At 35.1% G+C, this 26,057-nt stretch overlaps 2 protein-coding genes across 2 annotated transcripts; both read left to right on the top strand.

Annotated features, from left to right (window-relative positions):
• Positions 1-5,889: 5,889 nt before the first annotated feature.
• LOC145004875 (protein STRUBBELIG-RECEPTOR FAMILY 1-like) lies at positions 5,890-11,232 on the top strand. Its single transcript, XM_078963894.1, has 16 exons — positions 5,890-6,557; positions 6,781-6,910; positions 7,003-7,074; positions 7,188-7,253; positions 7,338-7,409; positions 7,487-7,558; positions 7,669-7,740; positions 7,973-8,038; positions 8,131-8,196; positions 8,456-8,805; positions 8,934-9,268; positions 9,593-9,864; positions 10,077-10,215; positions 10,315-10,436; positions 10,576-10,732; positions 10,851-11,232. Exons 1-16 carry the CDS (start codon positions 6,458-6,460, stop codon positions 10,923-10,925), a joined length of 2,166 nt encoding a protein of 721 aa, XP_078820020.1. The 5' UTR covers positions 5,890-6,457; the 3' UTR covers positions 10,926-11,232.
• Positions 11,233-14,942: 3,710 nt separating this feature from the next.
• On the top strand, positions 14,943-20,118 carry LOC145004715 (JmjC domain protein JMJ24). Its single transcript, XM_078963693.1, has 13 exons — positions 14,943-15,128; positions 15,563-16,126; positions 16,334-16,476; positions 16,566-16,665; positions 16,812-16,944; positions 17,051-17,105; positions 17,187-17,790; positions 17,969-18,559; positions 18,878-18,950; positions 19,037-19,122; positions 19,228-19,347; positions 19,442-19,512; positions 19,821-20,118. The coding sequence occupies exons 2-13, from the start codon at positions 15,626-15,628 to the stop codon at positions 19,918-19,920; spliced, it is 2,577 nt and encodes an 858-aa protein (XP_078819819.1). The 5' UTR covers positions 14,943-15,128; positions 15,563-15,625; the 3' UTR covers positions 19,921-20,118.
• The last annotated feature ends 5,939 nt before the right edge of the window (positions 20,119-26,057 follow it).

Raw genomic sequence — 26,057 nt, 5'->3', positions numbered from 1 at the left:
AATTATTACTTGTACCACTAAGGTTGACCATCCATATCAAGTCAACACAGGTTGACTTGGTCAACAGTATTTGGTCAATTGGACCGGACTCGGTGAGTGCACTATAGTGACTCGGCGAGTCTACGCGTTTTAACCAACTCGCAAGGATTTTCCCTTTAACTCGTCGAGTACTCCCCCGACTCGACGAGTTCCACCTGGGCCTGAATCACAGGGCCACTGCGACTCAACTCGCCGAGTCGCAAGGACAACTCGGCGAGTCCCAACTTGACTTGGTCCACCTGTCAAAACCTTTATAACTCTATGCGACTCACTGAGTCACCCACAACTCGGTCAGGATTACACACTGGGTGGTCTCAAGGATAATCTTCAAGCGACTCGTCGAGTCTGTTCTGCAGACTCGGCAAGTCCATGCCATGCACCAGCTAAAACTGGATTTTGCAGTCAGATCCGTTCCATACATACATAGATCTGGCCTTCCCAAGCTTATTTGTCACGTAAAGTCTCAGTCTTGGTCGCCATGCAACGCATACAAGGCTCATTTTGGAGAAATAACCTCTAATATGGCAACCCTAGCTTCTAACTCAAAAGAATGGACATAAAACTTGTCATATGGGGCCTCATGGACCTGCTAAGGTCCAGATCTAGGTTCCATATCTCCATGGGACGTTTCATACTTCCAATTTAAGCCAAGACTTGCAAGAAGAAACCCTAGATTTGACACATCAACCCAAAATACGAAGTTTGGCTCTGAAAGTTACCTCAAGAAGGCTCCCTTGATGAAATAGAAGCAGATCCAAGCTCCCCAACTCTTCAAGCTTGATCTTCTCCCTCCTTTCTTGCAGTAATACACAAAATGATGAACAAATGGCCTCCTAACACACTCACAAGGGCTCACAGTCGTATGGGTGCTCTTAGGGTTCAAGGTGGCCGCAAATGAAGGCCATAAGGTCCTTTAAATAGGGCTTAGGACCGCGAAATTAGGGTTTCATTAAACAGCGCGGACTCGCCGAGTCCATCCCTTGGACTCGCCAAGTACGGACGCGAACCTCCACCCAAAACCGCGACCCGACTCGGCGAGTTCGACCTCCAACTCGCCGAGTCCCCTCACAGAATATCAAAAATATGAAAGTAAAGATACCTGGGGATTCGGGCTGTTACATCATCGAGTTCATGCCTATCTTCATATGACTCCCCGAGTCCACCCAAGTGACTCGTCAAGTCTCTTCAGTCCTTTATTCATACAGAGGCTTTTCGAGCCATGCAGGGGCTCCAAACTGTAGATCCACTCTTCTAGGGTATGACTCTCACGTAAAGTTGCAAACTTTATGTGGAAACAATGATCTATATGCCCAAATCAATCTAGGGATAAGGTTTAAGACAAGGATGCTTCACTAACAAACCAAGGGCTAATACTTTGTGAGTTTCTGGACAAAGACAAGTCTAGATCTGAAGTAGCAACCTCAGATCTAGACCCCTAACCCGAAATAGATCCTTAACATGCCAAAATGGCCCCAAATCTCATTCTTGAATAGATATAAATGCAATAGAGTCAAGGTAACAACTTTTTACCTCCGAAATATGCCCAAACTGAAGTAGATTCTGGATCTACACCAATCCCTTGATGCTAGCGTCTTGATCTTCAAGCTCCCTTCTCAATATTCCTCCTCCAAAGCTTAAATCTCTTTAACAATGGAAGCTCACACAATTTTAGGGTTTACTGACTCTCAAGGGAAATAAGGAGGCTAAAGGGAGGATATATGGTCCTTTAAATAGGGTGCAAACCTTAATATTAGGGTTTTCTCTTTTCAGCACTAACTCGTCGAGTCCAGCTGCCGACTCGGCGAGTTGGTCACTTATCCTGCGACCAGAACCCACTCCGACTCGACAAGTAAGCATACATACTCATCGAGTACCTTCTTCAATTTACACTCAAGTCCTTTAATCACACTTCTAAATTTTGGGATGTTACATACATACACGAAAATGTTATTTAAAGCATTAAATAGTGTGTTACAATATTCGCATAAACATAGTTAAGGCTCTTGTGAGACGTTCTTTCATACGTACCTACCTAATATACAACCTTCAGTCCTGTAGTTATAACCAGAGTCTCCTGGAGGGACATCGACAGTTTGTGTATAAATCCATATGGGGTTGACAACCCCATATTTGAGGTATTTGCTACAGCTAGACTAGGCCAGTCTAGGGTGACAAATGTCTTACCTTAAACAAGCGACGCCTGAAAAACGTCATGATAGGCAAATCAGTCATATCAAGCATGGTAATAACGACTCACATAGAAAGTAACTCCACTGTATAATTTACATAATACATATACATTTCTGCAGTTACGATACTAAACAAACACCATTTTACGGTCTTAGGGTTTAAGACCACAACATTTTTTTACAAGCAGAATATATCGGATTTTCTCGAAAACTTACATATACATTACCTTCTACTTACAACAAAAAACTTCGGAATTTTGGAATACACTCTTTATACATTTTCAAAATAGAAACACACATGCTGTAATACAAGATTTGATACAAAGCTTTCAAACTATTTTTACAGAAAATAATGGATTTTCTGGTGTTTACAAAGTGATACAAAAGTTTTCATACAAACATGCTTATGAACTCACCAACATTATATATGTTGACGTTTTAAATATAACTTGTATTCTCAAGAAATCTTTAAGTTGGTTGGTCTTCAAGAATTCATGGATTTTGCTATATTTTTGTTATCATGATACACTTATTATTTTGGGAATGAAATTTGTAATCCAACACATTTATGTAAACAATGACGGTTGTATTATTGTATGTGTGATGATGATGTTGTCTTGATTCAATTATATACACTATGATGATATTACAAGATGAAGTCACTCAAACCCCCGGGTGTTTCCGCCGTTTTGGTTCGGGGGTGTGACAAAATAATCGACCATGGCGGTCTTAATAGACCCAAAAATCTATGGCATTTGTTCCCAGAATAAAGTGACAACCTCATCGTGCAGGATCTCTTGAATCATGGCGTCTATCTCATCTGCCCCCATCTGTATCACAACCTCGGGTGCTGCCGGGACCTCCTGGCCGTCATCTCCTGATCCTGATCCAGATCCCACCACAAAGCATCTCGTAACCACCATTCTGAGAATATACCAGAAAAATATCAGATAATCCACATAATAACAGGGAACCAACTCCCAACTAAACCCTAGGGGTTGTGACTTCCTTGCTACGCATATGGGTCTCGTGCTTTCAGTAGTACGAGCCCATACTACCTTCCACACCTACCCATATTTATCTCAAGTATCATCACAACACCTTAGCAATATACATATGCATGGTGGTCGCTCATTCCTCATTCCTAGAGGAAAGCCAACTATCTTATAACTGACCTACCAGCCTCACACAAACCACCCATGAAACTTCCACCAACCCTGCAACACTCGTGTATGCTAGCCATACGTAACGCTGGACCTTATAGACTTTCAAATACCTTATCCTACCCTAAGATCTTCATCAAAAGAGAACAGGAAATAAGGCCAAACCAAACATTCTCAGGCTATAAGGTCTTAATTATGTACAGTCGTGATGCATACACAAACAACTACAGTAATGATGTCAATTTAATATAAGAAAATAGTTTGTTTTCTGAATATATATATATATATATATATAAGTGTATATGTGGTTGTTATGTATGCAATATTAGGTATAAAACCATCTAAATTGACTTCATTTTCATTAAAAAGAAAATTTTTCTTTCACTGTTAGCTTCTTCCTATTCCTTTTGAATACATATTATTTTTTATTTTGTAATTCATTCACAACACCTATGTATTTCGAATGCGTTTTTTGTTAGACCTCTAGTAGAAGCCTCATAACTTCTTTCGACACCTACCTTATGTATATTTACATTGTTTTTTTTGATAGATTATGGGAAGATGTTTATCGAATTTTTAATGAACAATTTCAATCTTTCACTATAGTTTTTTGTAATAAATTTCAATATACCGAACTACATTATATTCTTATACATGGTTTGTGGTGCAAAATTAAAATTATAAAACTCCACAAAAAATATATACAAAGCGTAACATAAGCTTTAATAGAGGATACAAGAAATATGGTAGAGATATTTAATTGAATTTTGTTAAAATTATGTAGTTTTTAATGGTTCTATACCTAATATTAGACATATAACAACCATACATTCTCCAAGCATATATATATATATATATATATATATATATATATATATATATATATATATATATATATATATATATATATATATATATATATATATATATATATATATATATATATTATATAAAAGAACATTAAACGTCAATTGTGAATTCAACCAATAGGCTCCACGGAAGTGACTCCAATATTACGTAGGGGACCACAACATGATCTTATTTTCACTAAACACTATATATAATAGAATTTCTATAAATTAATACTCGATAAAATTAATAATTTGTTCGGTTTCAACTTGAGACCGGTATAAAATTGGACCCCAATCGATAAAATATTAAAATAATAATTTTTTTGAAATTCCAAAATAAATATGTTGGTCTCAATGAAATTATAAAATTAATAATTGCTAAAATATTTCAAAATTTTAAAATTTTCTAGTAAAAAATGAATTTATAGTCACTTTTTTTTTTCGTGAACTTCAAATTTATATTGAGTTCATCTTTAAATATCCCAATTGCACTTAAGAGTTGGGACATTGTATTTTTTTTTTTCGTGAACTTCAAATTTATATTGAGTTCATCTTTAAATATCCCAATTGCACTTAAGAGTTGGGACATTGTATTTTCTTATAGCAACAAAAAGTTTTGAAAAGTTGTATTCTCATAAAGCAACTTTTTAAATTATTGATTTATTAATTTATCGATATAATAATATCTTGCTAAATTAATAAAATATCTAAGTTCCAACATTATTAATTTATATAGGTTTTAATGTATTTTGATTAAAATCTATTATAAGACTGAAGGATGTGAGAGAGATGTTTCCTTCACTTTTTGTGGGTCACATCACTTTTTCCTTCACCTAAAACCCAAAGAATAGGTGAGAAGCTTCCCTTACTATTTTTTTTTATATTTTCTTAAAAATATATTTCATACATATATTATACTCATTTTGTATGAAATTAAAAACCATGAAAAAAGAAAGTGCGATACTCCCTCCCCCACCTCTTTCCCGCGAGATGTTTCCCTCACCCAAGGAGTGGTGTTCAGGAGTGAGGGAAGCTTCCCTCATCCCATTTCCCACTTCCACTCCGTGCAACGTAACATGTTATGTAGTTTGTTGTATTAAAATAAAAAGTAGATCATACCATGGTACTAATATGGTCATGTTGTATAAGGTGTGCCAGAATGATTATACATGAGAATTAGGGGCAAGACTTAATGATGAAGAGTTTGCTTGAAGAGTTGGGTGATCTCATCATCAACCCAGCATTTCACTCCTTTAACCCATCCATGTTTATATATATATATATATATATATATATATATATATATATATATATATATATATATATATATATATATATATATATATATATATATATATATATATAACGATTGAATTTATCATAACTAGTTTTTAACGCATAGGTAGATAGATGGATCCAACTTGTAATTAAAAATACACTTAAAAATAGTTGAAATAGACATAAAAATACTTTTTTTTGTTTTTCTTTCTAATCCAACAAACGAAAAGTGAATGAATAAAGTGTAAAAGCCGAAATAATATTTCTTTCTTCCCCACCCTCCACCAATTGAGCCAGCACCCAACGGTCTACTATTAGAAAAATAATACAAAAATTATTTGAATCAGGATAAGCACCACCTCCTTTCTTCGCATTCCAATACACTTCAGTATCACCACCTTTTCTCTCACTCTTTCTTCGCTCTCTCCTTGCTTCTTTAACCTTTTTAGGTCCCTCTTGTTGTTAACTTTAAAAACAAAAAACCTCTGTTCTGTGCATCTCGTGCTGTTACAGTAACTAACTAAGAATCCAATTTAATTCATGGGGATGGGATTTGATTTTTCTTGAAGAATTTTTCGTACTTTTACTCGATATTGACGGAACGTACAATTTTCAGTCCATCCGTTTCAAATTTGCTTTTTGAGTGCGGTGCTTCTGCTTTTGTGTCGATTTTGTTTAGAACTTTACTTTTCAGAGTCTTCTTTTTTCTGTTCAGAAGCTCGATTCTTTTCTCTGTTCTTTCGAATTTGAATGCTTGTTCTTGTGGGTTGGTTTTAGGGTTTCATTCCGGTCAATGCGTGTTGTGGGCATTTGCTAATTCTATCAAGAAACCCAATTAGTATTTGTGGGTTTTTATCTTTTCCGAAAACCCTTTTCAGATTCTTGGTGGGGTTTTAGCTCTCGAACTTAGGGTTCAATTAATTGCGAAAGTTTCGTGATGGAGCGTTCAAGATGGAAATCTTGTATGCTCGCTACCGTTTGTTTGATGTCAATTTTCACTGCTCATGTTTGCTTTGGAGACACTGATCCACGTGATAGTAAGCCTTCATTTTCCTAATTTCTTTTGACTTATTTCATATCAATCTGTTTGATTGTTGACTTTAAGTTTAGATATCTATTTGACCATACCACTTATTGTAATCGGTAATATATGCTGACTATAACATAAAACCTAAAAATCGTGTTGATGGATGATAGTCATTCAAACCATAAAGCTTCTTCTTCTTATTATTATTATTTTATATTCTTATTATATTTCAGTTTTGGCAATAAATAGTCTATATGCTGCTCTTGGGTACCCCTCTCTTCCTGGGTGGTTAGTCTCAGGGGGAGACCCTTGTGCAGAAGGTTGGCAAGGTGTTCAATGTGTCAACTCAAACATAACTGGGATGTAAGATTAATAATTCTTTTAAAAAAATCTTGATTTTCAAATATTTTCTTATTTCAATCAAGGTTTACTTTAATTTTGATGAATGTATATAGAATTCTCAATGGTGCCAATTTGGGAGGTGAATTGGGTGAGAATCTGGGAGCTTTTGTTTCCATCATACAAATGTAAGTTCTTACTTTAAAAACTTCAAGAATACCATATTCCAAGTCATTTAAATTTTTTTTATTTTGTAAAAATCTACTATAATTTCTTTTTTTATGATGATTTTTTGATGCAGAGATTTGAGCAATAATCACATTGGAGGTCATATACCATCAATCCTTCCAGTTACCATTAAGAGCTTGTAAGTTTATCAGCAAGAAATTCAATGAAAGGAGGCTTTTTACGAATTTACCCTTATATTATTTATAAAACCATATCTTTCTAGGATGCTTTCGGGAAACCAGCTTACAGGGAACATTCCGGATTCTCTTTCCATGTTAGGCCAAATGACAGACTTGTAAGTATCCCATTTAAATATAATATTCATTTAGTTTATGTTTGATATTTTATAATGAAGCTTCTATTTCTCTTTAGATCATTACGCAACAACCATTTGATAGGAGAGATTCCAGATTCTTTTCAAGACCTTACACCCTTAACAACTTTGTATGCCAACCCTTCCATTATCCTCACATGTTTGAGAGTGTGTGTGTGTGTGTGTTTATGTTATTATTATTATTTTTTTAATTTTAAAAAGGTTATATGCTTTGCTGCAGGGACTTGTCTGGAAACAATTTAAGTGGACCACTGCCTCCTTCCATGGCTAACTTGTCATCAATAACAACATTGTGAGTATTTGACCGAAAAAAAGTCCACATTTGACTTTGGGGAGTCAATTAACCAAGTTTTAATATTCAAAATCAACAAGAATCAAATATCTTTTTCTAGAAGATATCGGTACCTATTTTTAGTTATACATTTAGTGTTTCGATGACAATAGTTTGTAGGTAAATTAATTGAAAAAAACGCATGTTGAATTTGAATTCAGAAAGTAACTCTTTGTGTGTTTTTGATTTGCAGATACTTAAAGGACAATCATCTTACTGGAGTTCTTGATGTGTTGCAAGATCTTCCACTTATATATTTGTAATCTTCTTACCTTATTTCATTATGATTTTTTTTTTTCTTGAATTATGCTTTTTTATGTATTTAAAAATAATTAGTTTCTTGTGATGTAGGGATGTGGAAAATAATCTTTTTTCTGGACCAATACCTCCCAAGTTGATGACCATTCCAAATTTCAGGTGAAGTAAAAAAGAACTCTTGATTATTGGTCACTAACTCTTGATTATGTAAAAAGTGTTTCCAAAAGATTAAATAAAAAGTTTAGCTAAAAAAGGGCTCAATTGTTTACATTATTTGAAATCACTTTATTCAAGAAAGATCAAATCAACTTTTCTGAAATTTCAGTTTTTCTCTTGTTAGGATTTAGGAACATCATATACTTTGAAAAGTCTAATATAATTGAATCGTTTTTTAAAATACATAGTTTATGCAATGCAGAAGCATGGGAAACCCCTTCAATACAACAGTTATCCCTTCTCCTCCAGTCATATCCCCTTCACCATCATCATTTGCCCCAAAACCACCGGAAATTGGCCCTGGACTTCAAGTATTTCAAGAACCACCACCTGAGCCACCACATTCTTCCGGAAAGTTCAAATCTTTATTCAGTAATAAATATGTTTGGATTGGTATTGGTGGATTCTTGATTCTTATCATTCTTGCATTGGGACTTTGCTTTTGTGTTTCAAAATGCTGCAAAAAAAAGTCAACGGTCAAAGTTTCAAAGAGTGAGAGAGAAAAGAACTCTGTGCTTAACGACTTAAAACCATCTGAACAAAGAGAAAATGGTAAGCTTGCATGTGTTTTCTTTTGGTTATTTAAAAAAAAAAAACTATGGTATAATAAACAACTCAAATCAAAATATTGCAACATATTTTTGTTGAACATGCCATTTATGCTCCTATCGATTTCACAGATACCAAAAATAAGGATTCATTGGCAATGTCATCGGTTAAAGGTGAGAAAATTGAAACAAAACCTAAGAGCAAGAATGATCATGTGATAGACATGACAAAAGTCAATGCACGCACTTTTACAACTCCGCCCCTACTTCCTCAACCTTCTCGGGCTGTTTTGAAGCCAACTGGTGTTCCAAAAACTGCCCCTAGTCGTACTTTGAGAAGTGTAAATTCTGCAAAGTTTTTCTCTATAGCATCTCTTCAAGAGTACACAAATAGCTTTTCTCAAGAGAATCTTGTTGGAAATGGTATGATTGCTACTGTATATCGAGCCGAGCTTCCTAGTGGAAAGGTGAGGCTTTTATGAAAGGGTTTATGCAAGAAAGTACTTTCATAAATTTGTTTATTAAAGCATATTGCTTTAATTCTTTTCTATTATAATAGTGTTGTTTCTTGCATTTTGTTTTTTATCATATTACCTTAGTTTCATTTCTTCCTATTACAATATTGCACTTTAAAAAATCTACCCATCCTAAACTCCTAATAAAGAAATTGGAAGATTAATGAAAGTAAGATGCTTTTAATAAACAAATAAATGGAAGTATGTTGCTATTTCTTGCATATGAATGGCGTTGTTAGCATGCGTTTTTGATGTGTTGTGGTTTGTTATCTTTAGCTATTAGCAATCAAGAAACTTGATGATGCAACTTCTCGGAAATGGAGTGATGAAAGGTTTATGCAGTTGGTGACAAATGTATCAAAGCTTCGAAATGAAAACATAGTTGGAGTTGAGGGTTATTGTGTTGAACATGGACAAAGACTTTTTGTCTATGAGTATTGTGAAAATGGGACTTTACATGAATCTTTACATCTAAATGATGAAATCCATGAGAAGCTTTCATGGAATTCTCGAGTTAATGTGGCGCTTCAAATCGCAAAAGCTCTCGAGTGAGTACATATTTTTAACTCATCATCTTCATTGACTTAAAGGGTTCATAAGCTATTTATCGTTGTTTCTTTTTCACTTAATGCAAAAAGAACGACTTAATAGAGAAAGTCAGGGAAATTAGACTTTCATTTTCTCAAATGTCTTTTAAACAACATTTCACATTAGTGGGTAAACTTTTAAAATCAAACTTTTGTGTTTTGATTCTATTAAGGTACTTGCATGAGTTATGTCAACCACCCGTTGTACACCAAAACTTGAAGTCCACAAACATTCTTTTTGACAATGAGCTCAATGCACGTGTATCGGATTGTGGTTTGGCCCCACTACTACCATCAAGCCATGTCAGCGAGGTAAAAAAGTTGTTAATCCATTAAGCCACATGATTAGTGTATGTGGATTATTTCATTTAGTATTATTGAGTCTTGACACCACAACTTTTATTTTATCAGTTGCAAGGGTTGGGATATGGTGCTCCCGAACTCGAATTGGGAAGTTATACTTACCAAAGTGATGTTTATAGCTTTGGAGTCATTATGCTAGAACTTTTAACTGGCAGAAAAGCTTTCGACAGGTTACCTTTCTATCTAAATGAAGAAATAGCAAATCTTTTTAAAAAAATCTATCCAATTATAGCTTTATTAAAGTAATAAAATGAATGAAAGTATGTTGGTATTTGTTGTATTGAATTTTGGTGATGTGAAATTGTATAGTTCAAGGCCACGTGGGGAGCAATTTCTTGTGAGGTGGGCGATTTCAAGGCTTCATGATATTGAAGCTTTGTCAAGAATGGTGGATCCTTCTTTGCAATCTGCATGTTCTTTCAAGTCTTTATCTAGGTTTGCAGATATCATTTCTCTATGTGTTCAGGTTGGTTTCAATCTCTACTTGTTTTTGATTTTTTTTTTCATAATGAATGAGTTTACTATTTTGATATATTGTTGTTTTCTATTATATTTGATATGTTTTTTTAATTGTTTTTGTATAGCCCGAACCGGAATTTAGGCCACCCATGTCAGAAATCGTGCAAAATCTCTTGCATATGATCCAAAGAAGCCCCTAAATGACAAGTGAAATGTGGCAAAAATTGAAAGAGCGGGGGGAAAAAACGTAACTTAACCAATTCGAAGGTTGTGAATCTTGACATCAAACTTTTCGTGTATGTTAGAAGGGTTTAAATGTGTGGAAATCGGTTGATTTGTAGGTTGTGTTTTTTTGGTTGATTTGTAGGTTGTGTTTTTTTGGTGGTTTATAGATGTAGGTATTGACTTTATATATCATGAATCAAAATAAATCATTTTTAGTTCTTTAAGAACAAAGTAAATGTTACTGATAAATTTTGATAACCAAGTGTTACTGGATTTTGCGAACTATCTTTGGTTTTTCCAACTTATTATTGTATTATATGGTCCAACGAATCTTTTTTCATTTATTGTTTTGCAAAACTTATTCCCAAAGCTATAAAATAAGTACGGAGTCTTTTTTTTCATTTATTGTTTTGCAAAACTTATTTCCAAAGCTAATAAAATAAGTACGATTATGAAAATTATAAAAGGTAGTCAAGAAACCAACTACGTGGCCTACTGCTAAGGCACTGGACCAGCGTTCAAGTTGTGGGTTTTTCAACTAAGAGTTGACTAAGAAAGGATATGAGGTGTATTTGGGTGTCTTAAAATATCGTTCAGAATGTGCTTATGTTAATGCAATCACAATCAGAATATATGTTGTTTGTTGGTTTGCCTAAGAACAGAAAAAGTATATTATACAACATCAATCGAAAATCATATAACAAAGAAAAGTAAAGTATGTGTATGTTGTTCATGTTTAGAATGCAATTATAATCAACAAAACGTGATTACACTATCTAAATCTAAAATTGAACTCCCCCATACCCACTTTCGTATCATCGACAAAGTCTTCTTCCACAATAAAGTCTTTATAATCACTATCTAAATCTAAATACCAGTCTTGAAGTTCATCCGTTTTTTTGAACTAACAACATAGAGGGATCCCATGCTGCCTTCATAATCATTTTAAAAGTTCTCTTTGCGAATGTCATGGTGAAACACAACAAATGGATCAAAAACATGAAATACATCATGGCTTTTTATAATCCATTTCCTACGAAGATGGATCTATAATGGGCTTATTTCCATTGGGTGGTTCTATAATGGTGTCCTTTAGAACGGAATTGCGTGGTGGATCAACCATAATGGGTTCTTCCGGTACATAATCTTCTTATGACTTGATTGAAGTTCTATTGCCAGCTACATAATGTTCAATAAGCATTGATGCTTAACCTTCTACAACAAGAAGTTGCTTCCTTACCATGTTTTTTATTCCTAACATATTTTGATGACCCTTGAACTTGTATTTCCTTTAGAATGACTTTATTTGGTGATTTAAAATATTCGTGCAAAGAGGTACTTGATGTTTAGTAAAAACAAATATTTCCTCGATGGGAATGTACCTTGATAACGTAATGACATCCTGATCATTATCATGTATGAGTTCATAATCCAACTCAGCATCATGTATTAGAAAGTTGTAGTATATCGATTTAGCCTTACTTGCGCCATAACCTAATTCTTGCACCATGACATCTAACTAATGTACTGAAATTCATTTATGCTGATGAAATCAATATAACTACTCATACTATCCATGTATCTCCTCCAAGGACTGTTAGGCTATCCGGTATAGAAAGCAATTCATGCGTGTGTTTCCTATGTGACACACCAATCCACCAGTGAACGTTCACCGCCCCAGAGGCTGGTGAGTTGAGTGTTGAGTGAGCTGCAGTGGTGGTGAAGACACATGAAGACATCCAATGGAAAGACGTGGGTTTCCATTTTTCTCTCTCATTCTCATTCTCTCTCTCTCTCTCTCTCTCTCTTTCTCTCTCTTCCTTTTTGCCCCTCCACTACCAATCTACCGGTAAACACCATTTCCACAACCTAGTGGGTTGGTTGTGAAATGCTAAAATACTTACTTGGCCCTGAATTGGCTGGTGGTTTGGTTGTGATCACTCCCCACAGTCTTAGTGAACTTCTCTAATGATTACACATCCATAAAAATGTTGTTGTAACCTTCTGAAAGTTTGTAATAAAAACTGATGAATTAGAAAATGGTGAAAATCAAGCTTTAAAATCATAAAAGAACAACTCCAATGACTTACCATAAATAACTTTGGGGTTCATAGAATTTGTACTTCCATAATGGCTCCACATCGTAGGTGTCATTCTCATAATCTTTAACTCATTTATTTCTTCTTCATGTGATGATCAATCTGGAAGCATAAACTGGTTAGAGTTTCTTAGATTTTGTTAACTGTCATTTAGCGGTAAGTAATTCAAACATAGGACATAACTAATAAGTTTAATAGTGGCAACATAAAACCCCAGGGGAGAGAGAGAAACAAAGTCGGACTAAAATACCATCATAGGTTCTCCTTTGACGAACCAGTTTAAATGATCTGAGTGCCAATATAGACCTGAAAAATGTGTGGTGTCATGTAGATTCAAAATAGTAAACGGTTAAGAGGGTTTGACCCTAACTCGACTCGTTTAATTATCGCATCGTGTCGTGTCAACCCGTTTATTTTCGTGCCGAGTTCGTATATCGTTTCGAGTTAGGATTAGCCTTTGAAATGTTTCGTGTCACGTGAGGTTGAAACACTAAACATGTTGCAAGAGTTGGGTAGACGAAAAGTAAAAACTAAAACAAATTAAAAAAAAGAAAAAAAAAGTGGTAGTTAGCAAGCGGAATGGCAAAATTTATAGTGGGTTTAGAGTGCAAAATGGAAAGAGGAGTTGGGGAAGAAAAGGGACGAGGTCATGAGAATAAGAGTAGTCGAGAGGATCGTATGGTATATGCATGTTATTTGTGTCAGAACCAGACCAAACTTGAATAACCCGAAAACCGAATAAGGGTAATTACATGAACCAAAACCGAACCGATTAACCAATATCGGTTCGGTTTGGGTATTACCCAAATAACATGTACAAGATGATTAATGTTCTAATATACTCAGAAAAACCGAATAAATTGTATTAGGATTCTATAACTCGAATAATAGAATAACAATGTAGTTTTATACATCAACATAAAACATTCAAAGACTAACATAACACAATAACATATTGAAAGAATAACATTTACATACTAGATTAACATAATGAGAATTAATTTCTTACTTGAACTTCTTAAGTTGTAGCCCAATTTTCCATAACTACAAAAAGTATGAATTTATGAATCCTTAGAGACAATAGGAAGGAACGATTTTTGAAAGTTTGAAATAAGAGGAATGATCGACATAAGTGATTTTGAGTTTGGAAATATATGAGAAGATTGGTCGATTTTGAAACGATGAGAACGAACGTAGATTTTTTCCCTCTTATGAACGACGAAGACAGAAGTGTAAATCGTGATTTTAATTTATATCGATCAAAGAAAATGGAGGAGGAATGCTTATTCGGGCCGGGTATTTAGAAACAAACAAACTCTTATTTGGGTAACTTGAATCGAATAACCCAAGAACCGAATAAGCATAATATAAATACCCGAAACTCCAATCGAATTGCTTATTCAAGCCTAATTCGGTTCGGGTTTTCGGGTCAAATTCTCACCCTAGTATGGTATGAAAGAGAACGAAAAATATTGAAAACCAAGTCTTGAGTTGGACAACTAAGTAGTTTTCACATTACAAGCTCACTTAATCCAATGTTTTTCTTTTACATGTGATTTTGGTATCACATCCTTATAGTTTATCTAAAGAATCCAAAAACCTTATATATAAATAACGCGTCATTTTTGAATTGAAATTCTTAACCATAATATTACTCATTTAATTTTTTTGTCGTGTCATGTTAACCTTTTTAATTAAAATGATACCCAAACATGTTTATTCGTATCGAATTCATGTGGATTTAGTTTTTGCAACCTATGCTATTGGCTGATTGTGCAAAAATTGATAATCACAAGGACGAAATTGATATAAATTGAAAACTTGATTTTATTTATTTATTTATTATAAATCTAAAAATGGTTTTACTTTAAAAAATTGACTGGAGGGGCATGAAAGTAATTTGGACTCTCTGTGTCCCTCCTTCTCTTCCCCACAGAAGCGGAATACTCTCTTCTTCCTGTTCGCACCCTCAAAAGGTTCAAACATCAGCGAAATTGCAGATAAAGTCGTTAAATTAACTTCGTAACGTTGATCGAGAGCTATCCTGGAGTACGCTCTGTTTTCAATTCGTTACCATTGGTAATCTTAATATCTTTTGCTGGTATTCTCATCCCGGTTTGCGCTTATTATGATCAATTGTAGTTTCCCAATTCTTTTTCTCGTTTTTTTTCTTGGTATACCGGTTCTTGCAGACACTAAGTTTGGATTTTTTTACTTTAACTGTCTCAGAATTGATTCCTTTGTGTTGAGTAATAAGAGGAATTGAGGTAATCAGTCATCTAGGGTTTTTCATTGATTAAGCTTGGAGAAAGGTCGTTTCATCCCAGTTCTCTCTTAATACCATCAATCGTGGTTCCGCGTTCGTCCTGCGATGAATTTTTGTTTATATACTAAGTTGGCTTTTCTTGATTTGGATCTTTGAATATCTTAGTTTTGTATTGGGTTAGGTGGAAGTAAGTTAAGGGGGAGTTCTACCTTATAGCTTATGGTATCTCTGGATTGTTTTTATGCAGGTTAATCTAGGCACATGTTTTAGTGCAATCTATATTTGCTTTGAATTCTATTCAATAATTATAATGGAAATTATGATGAATCATACTGCGGAGGATAATACTGGAATCCCTGATGATTTACGTTGCAAGAGATCAGATGGTAAACAATGGAGATGCCATGCCATGTCCATGCCAGACAAAACAGTATGTGAAAAACACTACATTCAAGCAAAGAAAAGAGCTGCAAATTCTGCAATGAGAGCCAGTCTCAAGAAAGCAAAGAGGAAATCTGTAGGTGAGAGTGACAGTTATTTAGAGAGTAAAAGTGATGACATGGATTCACCACTCGTTGAATACCAGTTTTTAGCCTCGGGTAAAAACAAGGAAAAATTATCAAAGAAGCTGATCAGTTATTCACCTGAAACACCTTCCTTCAAGAATTCATCTCTTCATATCTCTTCAAAATCAAATGATGATCCACAAAGAGATATGGCAGAGTCTGAAGAAACACCAAGGGCTTACAGGACACCATCTTCTGTTGCTGATTCATCAAAGAGCAGATCTGAGAAGATGCATACTATGCCAGTAAGTAGTATCCTCCTTCCATTTCTTTCTTTCTATTACAACATTGTAATTTGTAATCCACCCAATCATATCAATACTAAATACTAATGCTATAATTGAATAGATCCTCAAAGTTTTTAAGATTTGATTAATAAGTGAAAAGTTGAAATCACAATGAAAAAAGTACTTTCTTTTGTCATACATTTTGAAGTATAGGCTCATTTTCAGGAAACTTCTGGTGGGAGTTCAGAATCATCTGAGGATACAGGGGGGCAAATTTGTCATCAGTGCAGGCGTGATGACACAGAGAGGATTGTATGGTGTCTTAAATGTGATAGAAGAGGATACTGTGATGAATGTATCACTGCATGGTAAGATTGACTGTATTTTAAAAGGGTATTACATTTACATTTACATTACATTGAGTTACAGTTTACTCACATTTTCCTCTTTCTTTCAGGTATCCTGACATTTCAGTTGAAGAAGTTCATAGAATTTGTCCTGCATGTCGAGGTTGCTGTAACTGTAAAATTTGTTTACGGGGTGATAATATGATAAAGGTAATTAATTTCTGTAGACAAGATCAGAAAAAAAAAGTAGGGTTATATGCAAGAAATATCAGTGTAGTTTCATTGATTTGTTTGTTGTTATATCTTGCATTTATCTTGAGATTTGTCTATATTATACTATTTTTTGTGTGTTGTAGGGAAAAATACGGGAAATACCTGCTCAAGAAAAGCTGGAACATCTTTTTTGTCTTTTGTCTTCAGTGCTTCCTGTAATTAAGCAGATCCACTTTGAACAATGCTCTGAATTAGAAATAGAAAGAAAGCTTCGAGGTTTGATAGTTTTCAAGATTGAAACTTCATAGTTCATATGCTGAGTCACCTAATTTAATCTTTTTTTTATATAAAGATAATTTATTCTGGTTTATATTTGCTTCAGGAAACAGAATTGACCTTCCCAGGACAAAGTTAAATGCAGATGAGCAAATGTGCTGGTAATGTTAGATTTTTCAAAGTATAGTGTACAAATAAATAAAAAAAATTAAAAATATCTCATTTTGAATCTCCAATTGCAGTGACTTCTGCAGAATACCAATAATCGATTATCATCGCCACTGTGGTAATTGCTCATATGATATATGCCTCAGATGCTGCCAAGATGTCAGAAAAGCATCAAAAGATGCGAGTAGAAATATTCAAACGAATGGAGGAAATGAAGATTCCGATTCTACCCTTGAAAAGTTATCAAAACAAAAGATGAGATTATCCAATAAGCTTTGTGATTGGAAGGCCAACACTGATGGGAGTGTTCCATGTCCACCTAAAGAACATGGTGGTTGTGGCAACTCACCCTTGATGTTGAAACGTATTTTTAAAATGAATTGGGTCGCAAAGCTTGTGAAAAATGTTGATGAAATGGTTAGTGGGTGTAAAATGTACGAAAATACCCTCCCAAAGATAGATGGGTTCTGTCAAGATATAAACAGCCAAGGGATTAGTGAGTTCAGAAGGAATTGGGTCAATGGTGAACCTGTTATAATCAAGGACATTTGTGATGAGTCATCAATGTTAGGGTGGGACCCTATGGTGATGTGGAAAGGAATCCAAGATACAAATGATGAAAAGATGAAGGATGATAATAGAACTGTGAAAGCTATACATTGTTTAGACCGATCCGAGGTAGTTTTTCAATTTTAAACTCCAAGTAAGACATAAATAGCCCTAGAGATATTGTCTGTGCAAAAGACGTAATTGCCCTTCTTATCATCTCCCCAAGATGGATTACATACGTTTCTTTCTATAAAGTAGTGACATGCATATATTTTTTTGTGTATATTATTATTTGATTTGATGCCAGATAGATATTGAGCTTGGAGAATTTATCAGAGGATACTCGGAGGGGCGAATAGGGAAAAATGGTGAACAAGAAATGTTAATTTTGAAAAACTGGCCTTCGCCTAGTGCATCTGAAGAGTTTTTATTGTACCAGAGATCCGAGTTTATTTCCAAACTGCCATTGCTGGAGTATATTCATTCCAAGTGGGGCCTACTGAATCTTGCTGCAAAATTACCTCATTACTCTTTGCAAAACGATGTGGGGCCCAAAATCTTGATTTCTTATGGAACGTATGATGAAAAAAGTCAAGGTGAAGGTGATTCGGTCAACATGCTTCGTTTTAATATGCGTGATGTGGTGTACCTGTTGGTTCATACATGTGAAGTAAATGTAAATAGGAAAAATAATAATGAGGACTTGATTATTGATTCAATTGAAGATGAGAAAACTCTTAAATGTGAAGATCTGAATGGAACTAGTGAAGACACGAGTCGTCCAGGGGCAATTTGGGACATTTACAGGCGTGAGGATGTTCCGAAGCTCGTTGAGTATATGAGACTTCATTGGAATGAATTCGGTGTCTCTGACCACAACATCATGGATGATGATTCTGTAAGGGGCTGTTTCCTTCTTCTTTTTTTTTCCTCCCAACTTTGTGAAATTTGAATGTAAGGGTAAAATGGTCATTTAGTCTCGTTCACATGGTTTATCAATCTAGAAAAGAAACAGACCTTACGCATAAAAACACTTTATCCACACAAACATCAATCAATACACTTATTTACGCATAGTCCCATACAGGATGTAATTTGTTGTTTGGATTGTAGGGGTAAAATGGTCATTAATGTGATTTCACTTTTTTGTATAAGTTAGGTGGCTTGTGAACAGGGTGTATTTATATTTTTTAATAGATGACTTGGTTTATGTTAGGTACCACGACCTCTTCATGAAGGAGTGATATATCTAAATAGTCATCATAAAAACAAATTAAAAGAAGAATTTGGTAAGTTTTTTTTATATTTACGTTGCTTTTTAGTTTTTTTTATTGTAGAAATTTATGTGATTTTTTTTTAAAAATTTATTTATCAGGTGTAGAGGCATGGTCATTTGAGCAGCATTTAGGGGTTGCTGTATTTATCCCAGCTGGATGTCCTTTTCAAGTGAGGAATCTTCAGGTGAGTTTAATGTCCTTTTCTCAGAAAAATAAAAAATAAAAATAGATTTTGTTTAACAAATGAAATTATAAAAACTGATAATTGAGTTGTGTTGACTTTTTGCAGTCAACCGTTGAGTTAGGGCTTGATTTCCTCTTCCCTGAAAGTCTAGCAGAAGCTGTAAGATTAGGTGCAGAGATTCGTGAACTTCCTAATGACCATGATGCAAAGCTTCAAATTTTAGAGGTCAAACTTCTTTTTTTTCCCATTATACCCTTGGTGTTTTCACTATTTACCTTTTTTTTTTTTTTTTTTTTTTAATTTTATTGATTGATTGTAGGTTGGAAAGATTTCCCTTTATGCAGCAAGTTCATCAATTAAGGAAGTTCAAAAACTGGTGTTGGATCCAAAGTAAGACACTCAGATGAGAATCTCTTTTATTTTTTATTTTTTAATTAATGTTTCTACTTTTATTCTCTTTTTAATGCTTTACAGCAGAATTCCCATATTATCTAATAATCAGAAAATCAGGGCTTTATTAGCTTTTACAGTTTATTTAGTGTCTATGTGGGGCTTATCACTTTTTCATAAAGGGGAAAGGATGATAAGAATATGCATACAATTTAATACAATTCTTTAATTTCCTTAATTTTGGTGGGCCCCACCATTTCCCAAACTGTTGCAATTTATATATGATAATGTTTTTTTTTCTGGTGTAGACTTGGTGCTGAGCTGGCTTTTGAAGATCCAAATTTAACAGAATTGGTTTCAATGAATCTTGAGAAGATGACTAAACAACGACAGGTTGCCTGTGCTTGAAATATATATTAAGATTATATAAAAACTGTGTTATGGCCTCTTTTGACATGATTATAAAATACAAGTTTTTTTTTTTTTTTTTCTTTTTTTTTTAAGTAAACTTGAATTTACTTTAATGGGCTTAGATAGTATATATTATGTTTTGGCGAGCATGAGACTCAGATAATGTGACAAAAGACGTGAATGCTCTTATCATCATATTAGGAAAAATAAATTTAGTATTTACTTATCAATGTAATGTTGGAGTTAGTCCCAACATTTAACTTTCTCTTAATTAGATTCAAAACAACATATCAGTTATGATATAAAATTGCACATTCTCGTTCAATACTTACACATCATACAATAAAAGTGCTCGGTCCATGTACATAAACAGTTTGGTAAGAACATCACTCTCACACACAAACATATATATATATATATATATATATATATATATATATATATATATATATATATATATATATATTATCTTTTTCTTATTACAAAATATTTTATGGTTTTTAGTTAATAAATGTGGTCGGGCGATGGGTATGAGATGGCTTTTGATGACCACATGTGCCGGTGGGTTTGATTCCATGTGTGGATTTAGGTTCAATGTATGTTTGGTGAGTAAATCATTATGAATGTTTTAGTGTTTCATTGATAAAAAAAAAAAAAAAAAAAAAAAAAAAAAAAAAAAAAAAAAAACAACGTACATACAAACAAAATCACATAACTTGAGATTTAGTTAAAAACTATATTAGAGCATTGGATGTGGGTAACAGGATATACATCAAATTGGTGCCACCTCATCCATAATACCATCATAACACCAATGGGGAAATGATGTTTCAGGTGTTATATCATTATAAGTGGTAGAGAGAGAAAATAAAGAAGATTATTTGATTGGTTGATGAAGGAGATAACCAATTATTTTTCTTGTTTTATTTCGTTCTCGTTACCACAAGATCCACCATATCCACCATAACGAGATTCAACAAGTTTGCCACATCAGCATGTTGCTTTTCGTTTTTGGCTCATACCGTATGATCTTAGAAAACATACGAAGCAATTTATGTTTAATGAACGACAAGTAATGGTGCCAAAAAACACTTTTATATTAGGTTTATGTTTTACAAAAAAATAAACATAAAAATAAAAACAAAATACAAAAAACAAAGAAAAAAGGAAAAAAAAAAAAAGAAAAACAGCAATATAGCTGATAAAATCTAGAAGCTCGAAATAGTAAAGATCGTATTATCAAACAATTTTTTTCTCTAATTACTTTTTTTAAAAACAAAAGTTAAAAATAATTAAAAACTTCCTCTATAAATCGATTATAACTTATATAGCACTAACAAATAGTGACAATTCAACATCCATTCGATAATCCGAAAACTCATTTCTTGAAGTTGACTCCACATGCTCAAATAATTTGAATTTTCTATAAGAATTGTATTAAATAAAGTAAGTTCGATTTAAACTCAGCCAAAAAATATTAAATAAATTCGATTTAAACTCGCCCAAAAAATATTTTAACATGTATATACATCTCTAAATCTCCATCAAAAATTAGATTAAAACCTTATAAAATATGACTCGACTCATTACACGTTTTAAGTTCATTTATGGATCTCAAAGTTTCAAGTTAATATGAAGAAGGCTAATTTGGGTCAAATAGACAATTTTGAAGTTTAAAAGGCCAAACTTGTCAAATATAGGAACTTGAGTTAGACTTTTTGTCAAATATAGAAACTTGAGTTTGACTTTGACTTATCTAGACTTGGGTCCAAAAATATGGAGTTATTTTATGTTAGGGTTAGCCAAAGGGGGGAATATTGAATTAAACTGTCAAAACATCTCTTCCCTCTTAATTCAAAGTTTTGGAAGCTTGGAGAGACTTAAGGAAGGTTTGGGAAAATATTGAATTATTCTGTTACGACAATCTTTTAATTAATCCATGAAGTTCCTTTCACGCTCACATATCTCTTCTTTGGTACAAAAACTCTCATTCATCCTTTCGAATAATTTATCCCATATCATCATTTCTAAAACTTTAAGTTCCATGCTCCCATTGAGTTCCAATCACCAATCTAAAGCATCTTTCTTGAGTGCAATTATTGCGAAATTCACATTCTGACTTTCCAAGCACTGACAAGCATATGAAGTCATCTCAATTATCCAATTATGCAACACCATCGGGTCCAGGGTTCCTTATATTTTGGTAGTCTACACATGTTGGAGTCTTCGTAGATATGATTCCCCTTTGCTACTCCTTTACCCCTCGATGTACTCTCGGTAGGAGGTTCATTTCCCATACTTCTGAATGATCGATCATAGTTATCATCACTTGCTTCGTTATTGTGAGGTTCTCCATACACCGTCCTCGCTTTATCTCGAACTTAAGACTCTTTATCTTTCAAGCATTTCTACTTGCACCTTATGTATCATTCAATCTTCTTGCTTAGCCATCATGTCGATCGTGAATGCTTGGATCTTATCTATGATGGTTGGTTCATAATCAACTTCCTCATTCTCTTCCATTTCATTGGTCTTGTAACACCCTAAACTTGGTACGTCTTGAAACCCTCAAGAGTTACGTTTTAGCATAATTGGTCACTTAAATACGCTGGACGTACCTATTAGTACGCTTAGTGTACTCGCGGAGGAGCCTCACGTACGCTGGGCGTACGTGAGAATACGCCGGGCGTACGCATCAGAGGGCCAAAACCCTAAATCCTATACTTGTCCCCTATTTAAATATCTCTTAGCCTCTTTGACCAAACCCTATCAGTCTCTTTATACCCATTTCGTCTTCCTACAACTGAGTTAGTGTGTCAGTGAGAGTTGGAGCCTAAGAAGAAGGTTTTGGTGGCCATTTTGGAGTTCTTTCAAGAAGGAGAGTTGGTAAGAAAGCTTAGATCAGTTTGGTGCTTCAAGAATCTGCATTGGGGTCATCTTGCAAGGCTTCTGGAGGTAAAAAGCTTGCACCTTTCCATTTAAATCTTTTGATCTAGCTAGGGTTTCTAGTTTTGTCCCTTTGTTGGATTCTGGACCTCTTTTGACGAGTTAAGCAACTCCATGATAGGAGAATGGCAGATCTGAGGTCTCTTGGTCGTTTTGAAGCATAAAAATGGAGCCTTGGTGGAAGTATTGGTCTAATGCATGGGTTAAAGACCTTGGAGAGGTCTTAATGAAGGTTTTGGGTGTATGTAAGGCATGCAAAGGCGTAAAGTTGGCAACTTTATGCCTTAGAATGTATTAAACAACTCAGATCTGGCTTTTGGACGTAAAGGAATCGGGTATTAAGCACTTCATAGAGAAAGTGCTTGAGACCCAAGTACACTGCGCGTACCATCATGGTACGCCGAGCATACGCGCGACAGATTGGGCCGGATCTGTTTTGGGCCTTTGAGCTTTTGGGATTCATTTTGGTTATTGGATTGATTGCATTCTATGACTTATGGTCTATGTCATTTGTTATGGGCCATGGATACTTTGGTTGGGCCTTATTGGGCCAAGAGGCCCATTAATAATTTTTAGACCTGGATTTTGGGCCCATCAACAAGGGAAGGATAAATAGGCCTCATGGATTGGTTTGGAGTTTGGGTTTTTCCTTTGACTAATCTAAGGTCCTAACATTGATTCATATTATTATTCAGCACAGGAGATTCGGACTGTTAGGAGAGCAGCTTTGGTATTCAATAGACAGAGGTGAGTCTCCTCACCATACCAATGAGTCGAAGGCACCAAGGACGACCCATTAATTGTTACGTATATGTTACTTGGATTATTTGATATGTAATGTGCTACTTGGATTAATTGTTACCATAATGGTACGCCGAGCGTACGCGCTACAGATTGGGTCGGATCTGTTTTGGGCCTTTGAGCTTTTGGGCTTCATTTTGGTTATTGGATTGATTGCATTCTGTGACTTATGGGCTATGTCATATGTTATGGGCCATGGATACTTTGGTTGGGCCTTATTGCGCCAAGAGGCCCATTAATAATTTTTGGACCTGGATTTTGGGCCCGTCAACAAGGGAAGGATAAAAGGCCTCATGGATGGGTTTGGAGTTTAGGTTTTTCCTTTGACTAATATAAGGTCCTAACATTGATTAATATTATTATTCAACACTGGAGATTCGAACTGTTAGGAGAGCAACTTTGGTATTTAGCAGACAGAGGTGAGTCTCCTCACCATACCAATGAGTCGAACGCACCAAGGACGGCCCATTAATTGTTACATATATGCTACTTGGATTATTTGATATGTAACGTGCTACTTGGATTAATTGTTACCATAATGGTACGCCGAGCGTACGCGCTACAGATTGGGCCGGATCTGTTTTGTGCCTTTGAGCTATTGGGCTTCATTTTGGTTATTGGATTGATTGCATTCTGTGACTTATGGGCTATATCATCTGTTATGGGCCATGTATACTTTGGTTGGGCCTTATTGGGACAAGAGGCCCATTAATAATTTTGGACCTGGATTCTGGGCCCATCAACAAGGGAAGGATAAATAGGCCTCATGGATGGGTTTGGAGTTTGGGTTTTTCCTTTGACTAATCTAAGGTCCTAACATTAATTAATATTATTATTCAGCATGGGAGATTCAGACTGTTAGGAGATCAGCTTTGGTATTCAGCAGACAGAGGTAAGTCTCCTCACCATACCAATGAGTCGAAGGCACCAAGGATGGCCCATTAGTTGTTACGTATATGCTACTTGGATTATTTGATATGTAATGTGCTAGTTGTTTCTGTGTATTGTGTATGGAAGACCTCGGGGGGTTCCCGAGGCACGTAGGTGTAAGACCTTGGAGGGTTTCCTTGGCATCCTAGGTCAAAGACCTCATGGGGTTCCCGAGGCACTTAGGTGTAAGACCTTGGAGGGTTTCCTTGGCATCCTAAGTCAAAGACCTCGGGGGGTTCCCGAAGCATTGGGCCATGACCATGTGGGGGTTCCCACGGCACCTAGAGTAAGAGCCTGGAGGGTTTCCAGGGCTTCCTTATGTGTTGTTTGTATAGCTGATAACTAGCATGATATGTTGTACGTGTTTGTGTGTGGGTATGCTCTGGGGAATTCACTAAGCTTTCAAGCTTACCATTTGTGTATTTGTTTCAGGTACATCTGAGCCTGAGGGTAAGGGCAAGGCGTGATGGTGCGGCGTGCACTTTATCTCTATTTTTCACTAATATGTTTTGGGACACTCTGATGATTTAAACAAAAATGAATGTGGATTTGAAAACAAATATGTTGGAATTTCATGGTTTATGCAAGTGTGTTTATTAATTAAAAAGGAAAATTTTATTTTTAAAATTTGGGTCGTTACAGGTCTCTAGTGTTGGAACACGACTTCACATGCTAACTATTTTGAGACATTTATATGTTAGCTCTAATATAATAACTAAACATTAGAGTCCGATAATGTAATAATGGGTAAAGGTTTCATATGAATTATTAATGATGTAACATTCTGTTTTAAAAGTAAATAAATAAATAATAAACCTTAGAACCCCGAGACGTATTTTTATGTAGTTTAGCCCTAAGTCGTACTAGTTAACGGGGTGTACACATTGGAGTGTTAAAAGCTTCATTTTTATTATTGAGGATTAAATGGTAACTGTCAGACTTAAATTGTAATGAATTATTAAAGATGGGGGTTGTTTGGTAAATACTGGACTTAAGTTGAAAAGGTCTTGTGGAGGAGGGGTTAATAATGTAATTATGGGTAAAGGCTTCATATGAGCGGGCATAACCCGTCACATCCTTCATCTAAACCCTAAACCTAATTTAAGGCCAGCCGCCGCCACCCTTGTGCCCCCACACTCCATTCGTCCACCTCTTAGTCACACATGGCTGCCGAGCACCACCACTGTCACTCCTATCGCCAGCGAAGTCGAGAACGAAGCTGCAACCATCGTGAGATGCCGGGAGAATTGCCAAAGATCGTGGAACGAGCTGTGGGTGTCGATGCCTGGGTCACGAGCAAACAGAAGCTCTTGGTAAGTTATCTTCAACACAACTTCTCATTTTTCCTTCGTTCATTCCGGTGTGCGTGACGTGGGTTATGTCATTGCTGCCACTGCCGACCTTGGCCGCCATTTCAGTTCACTCCGGTACCGTCCGTCACCGAGTGGGTAACGGTG

The sequence above is a fragment of the Lactuca saligna genome, chromosome 7 (genome assembly GCF_052625555.1).
Source record: "Lactuca saligna cultivar CGN05327 chromosome 7, ASM5262555v1, whole genome shotgun sequence".
Lineage (NCBI taxonomy): Eukaryota > Viridiplantae > Streptophyta > Magnoliopsida > Asterales > Asteraceae > Lactuca > Lactuca saligna.
Note: the sequence above shows the minus strand (reverse complement) of the source record. Positions and strands in the feature narration are given on the sequence as shown.

What these genes read in the sequence shown, in the direction of transcription:
- LOC145004875 (XM_078963894.1), top strand. Translation starts at nt 6,458, where the DNA reads ATGGAGCGTTCAAGATGGAAATCTTGTATGCTCGCTACCGTTTGTTTG. An exon ending in AACTCAAACATAACTGGGAT is followed by an intron (nt 6,911 to 7,002) that starts GTAAGATTAATA and finishes GAATGTATATAG; the next exon opens with AATTCTCAATGGTGCCAATT. An exon ending in TCATTTCTCTATGTGTTCAG is followed by an intron (nt 10,733 to 10,850) that starts GTTGGTTTCAAT and finishes GTTTTTGTATAG; the next exon opens with CCCGAACCGGAATTTAGGCC.
- LOC145004715 (XM_078963693.1), top strand. Translation starts at nt 15,626, where the DNA reads ATGGAAATTATGATGAATCATACTGCGGAGGATAATACTGGAATCCCT. An exon ending in GATGAATGTATCACTGCATG is followed by an intron (nt 16,477 to 16,565) that starts GTAAGATTGACT and finishes TCTTTCTTTCAG; the next exon opens with GTATCCTGACATTTCAGTTG. An exon ending in GGGGTGATAATATGATAAAG is followed by an intron (nt 16,666 to 16,811) that starts GTAATTAATTTC and finishes TGTGTGTTGTAG; the next exon opens with GGAAAAATACGGGAAATACC.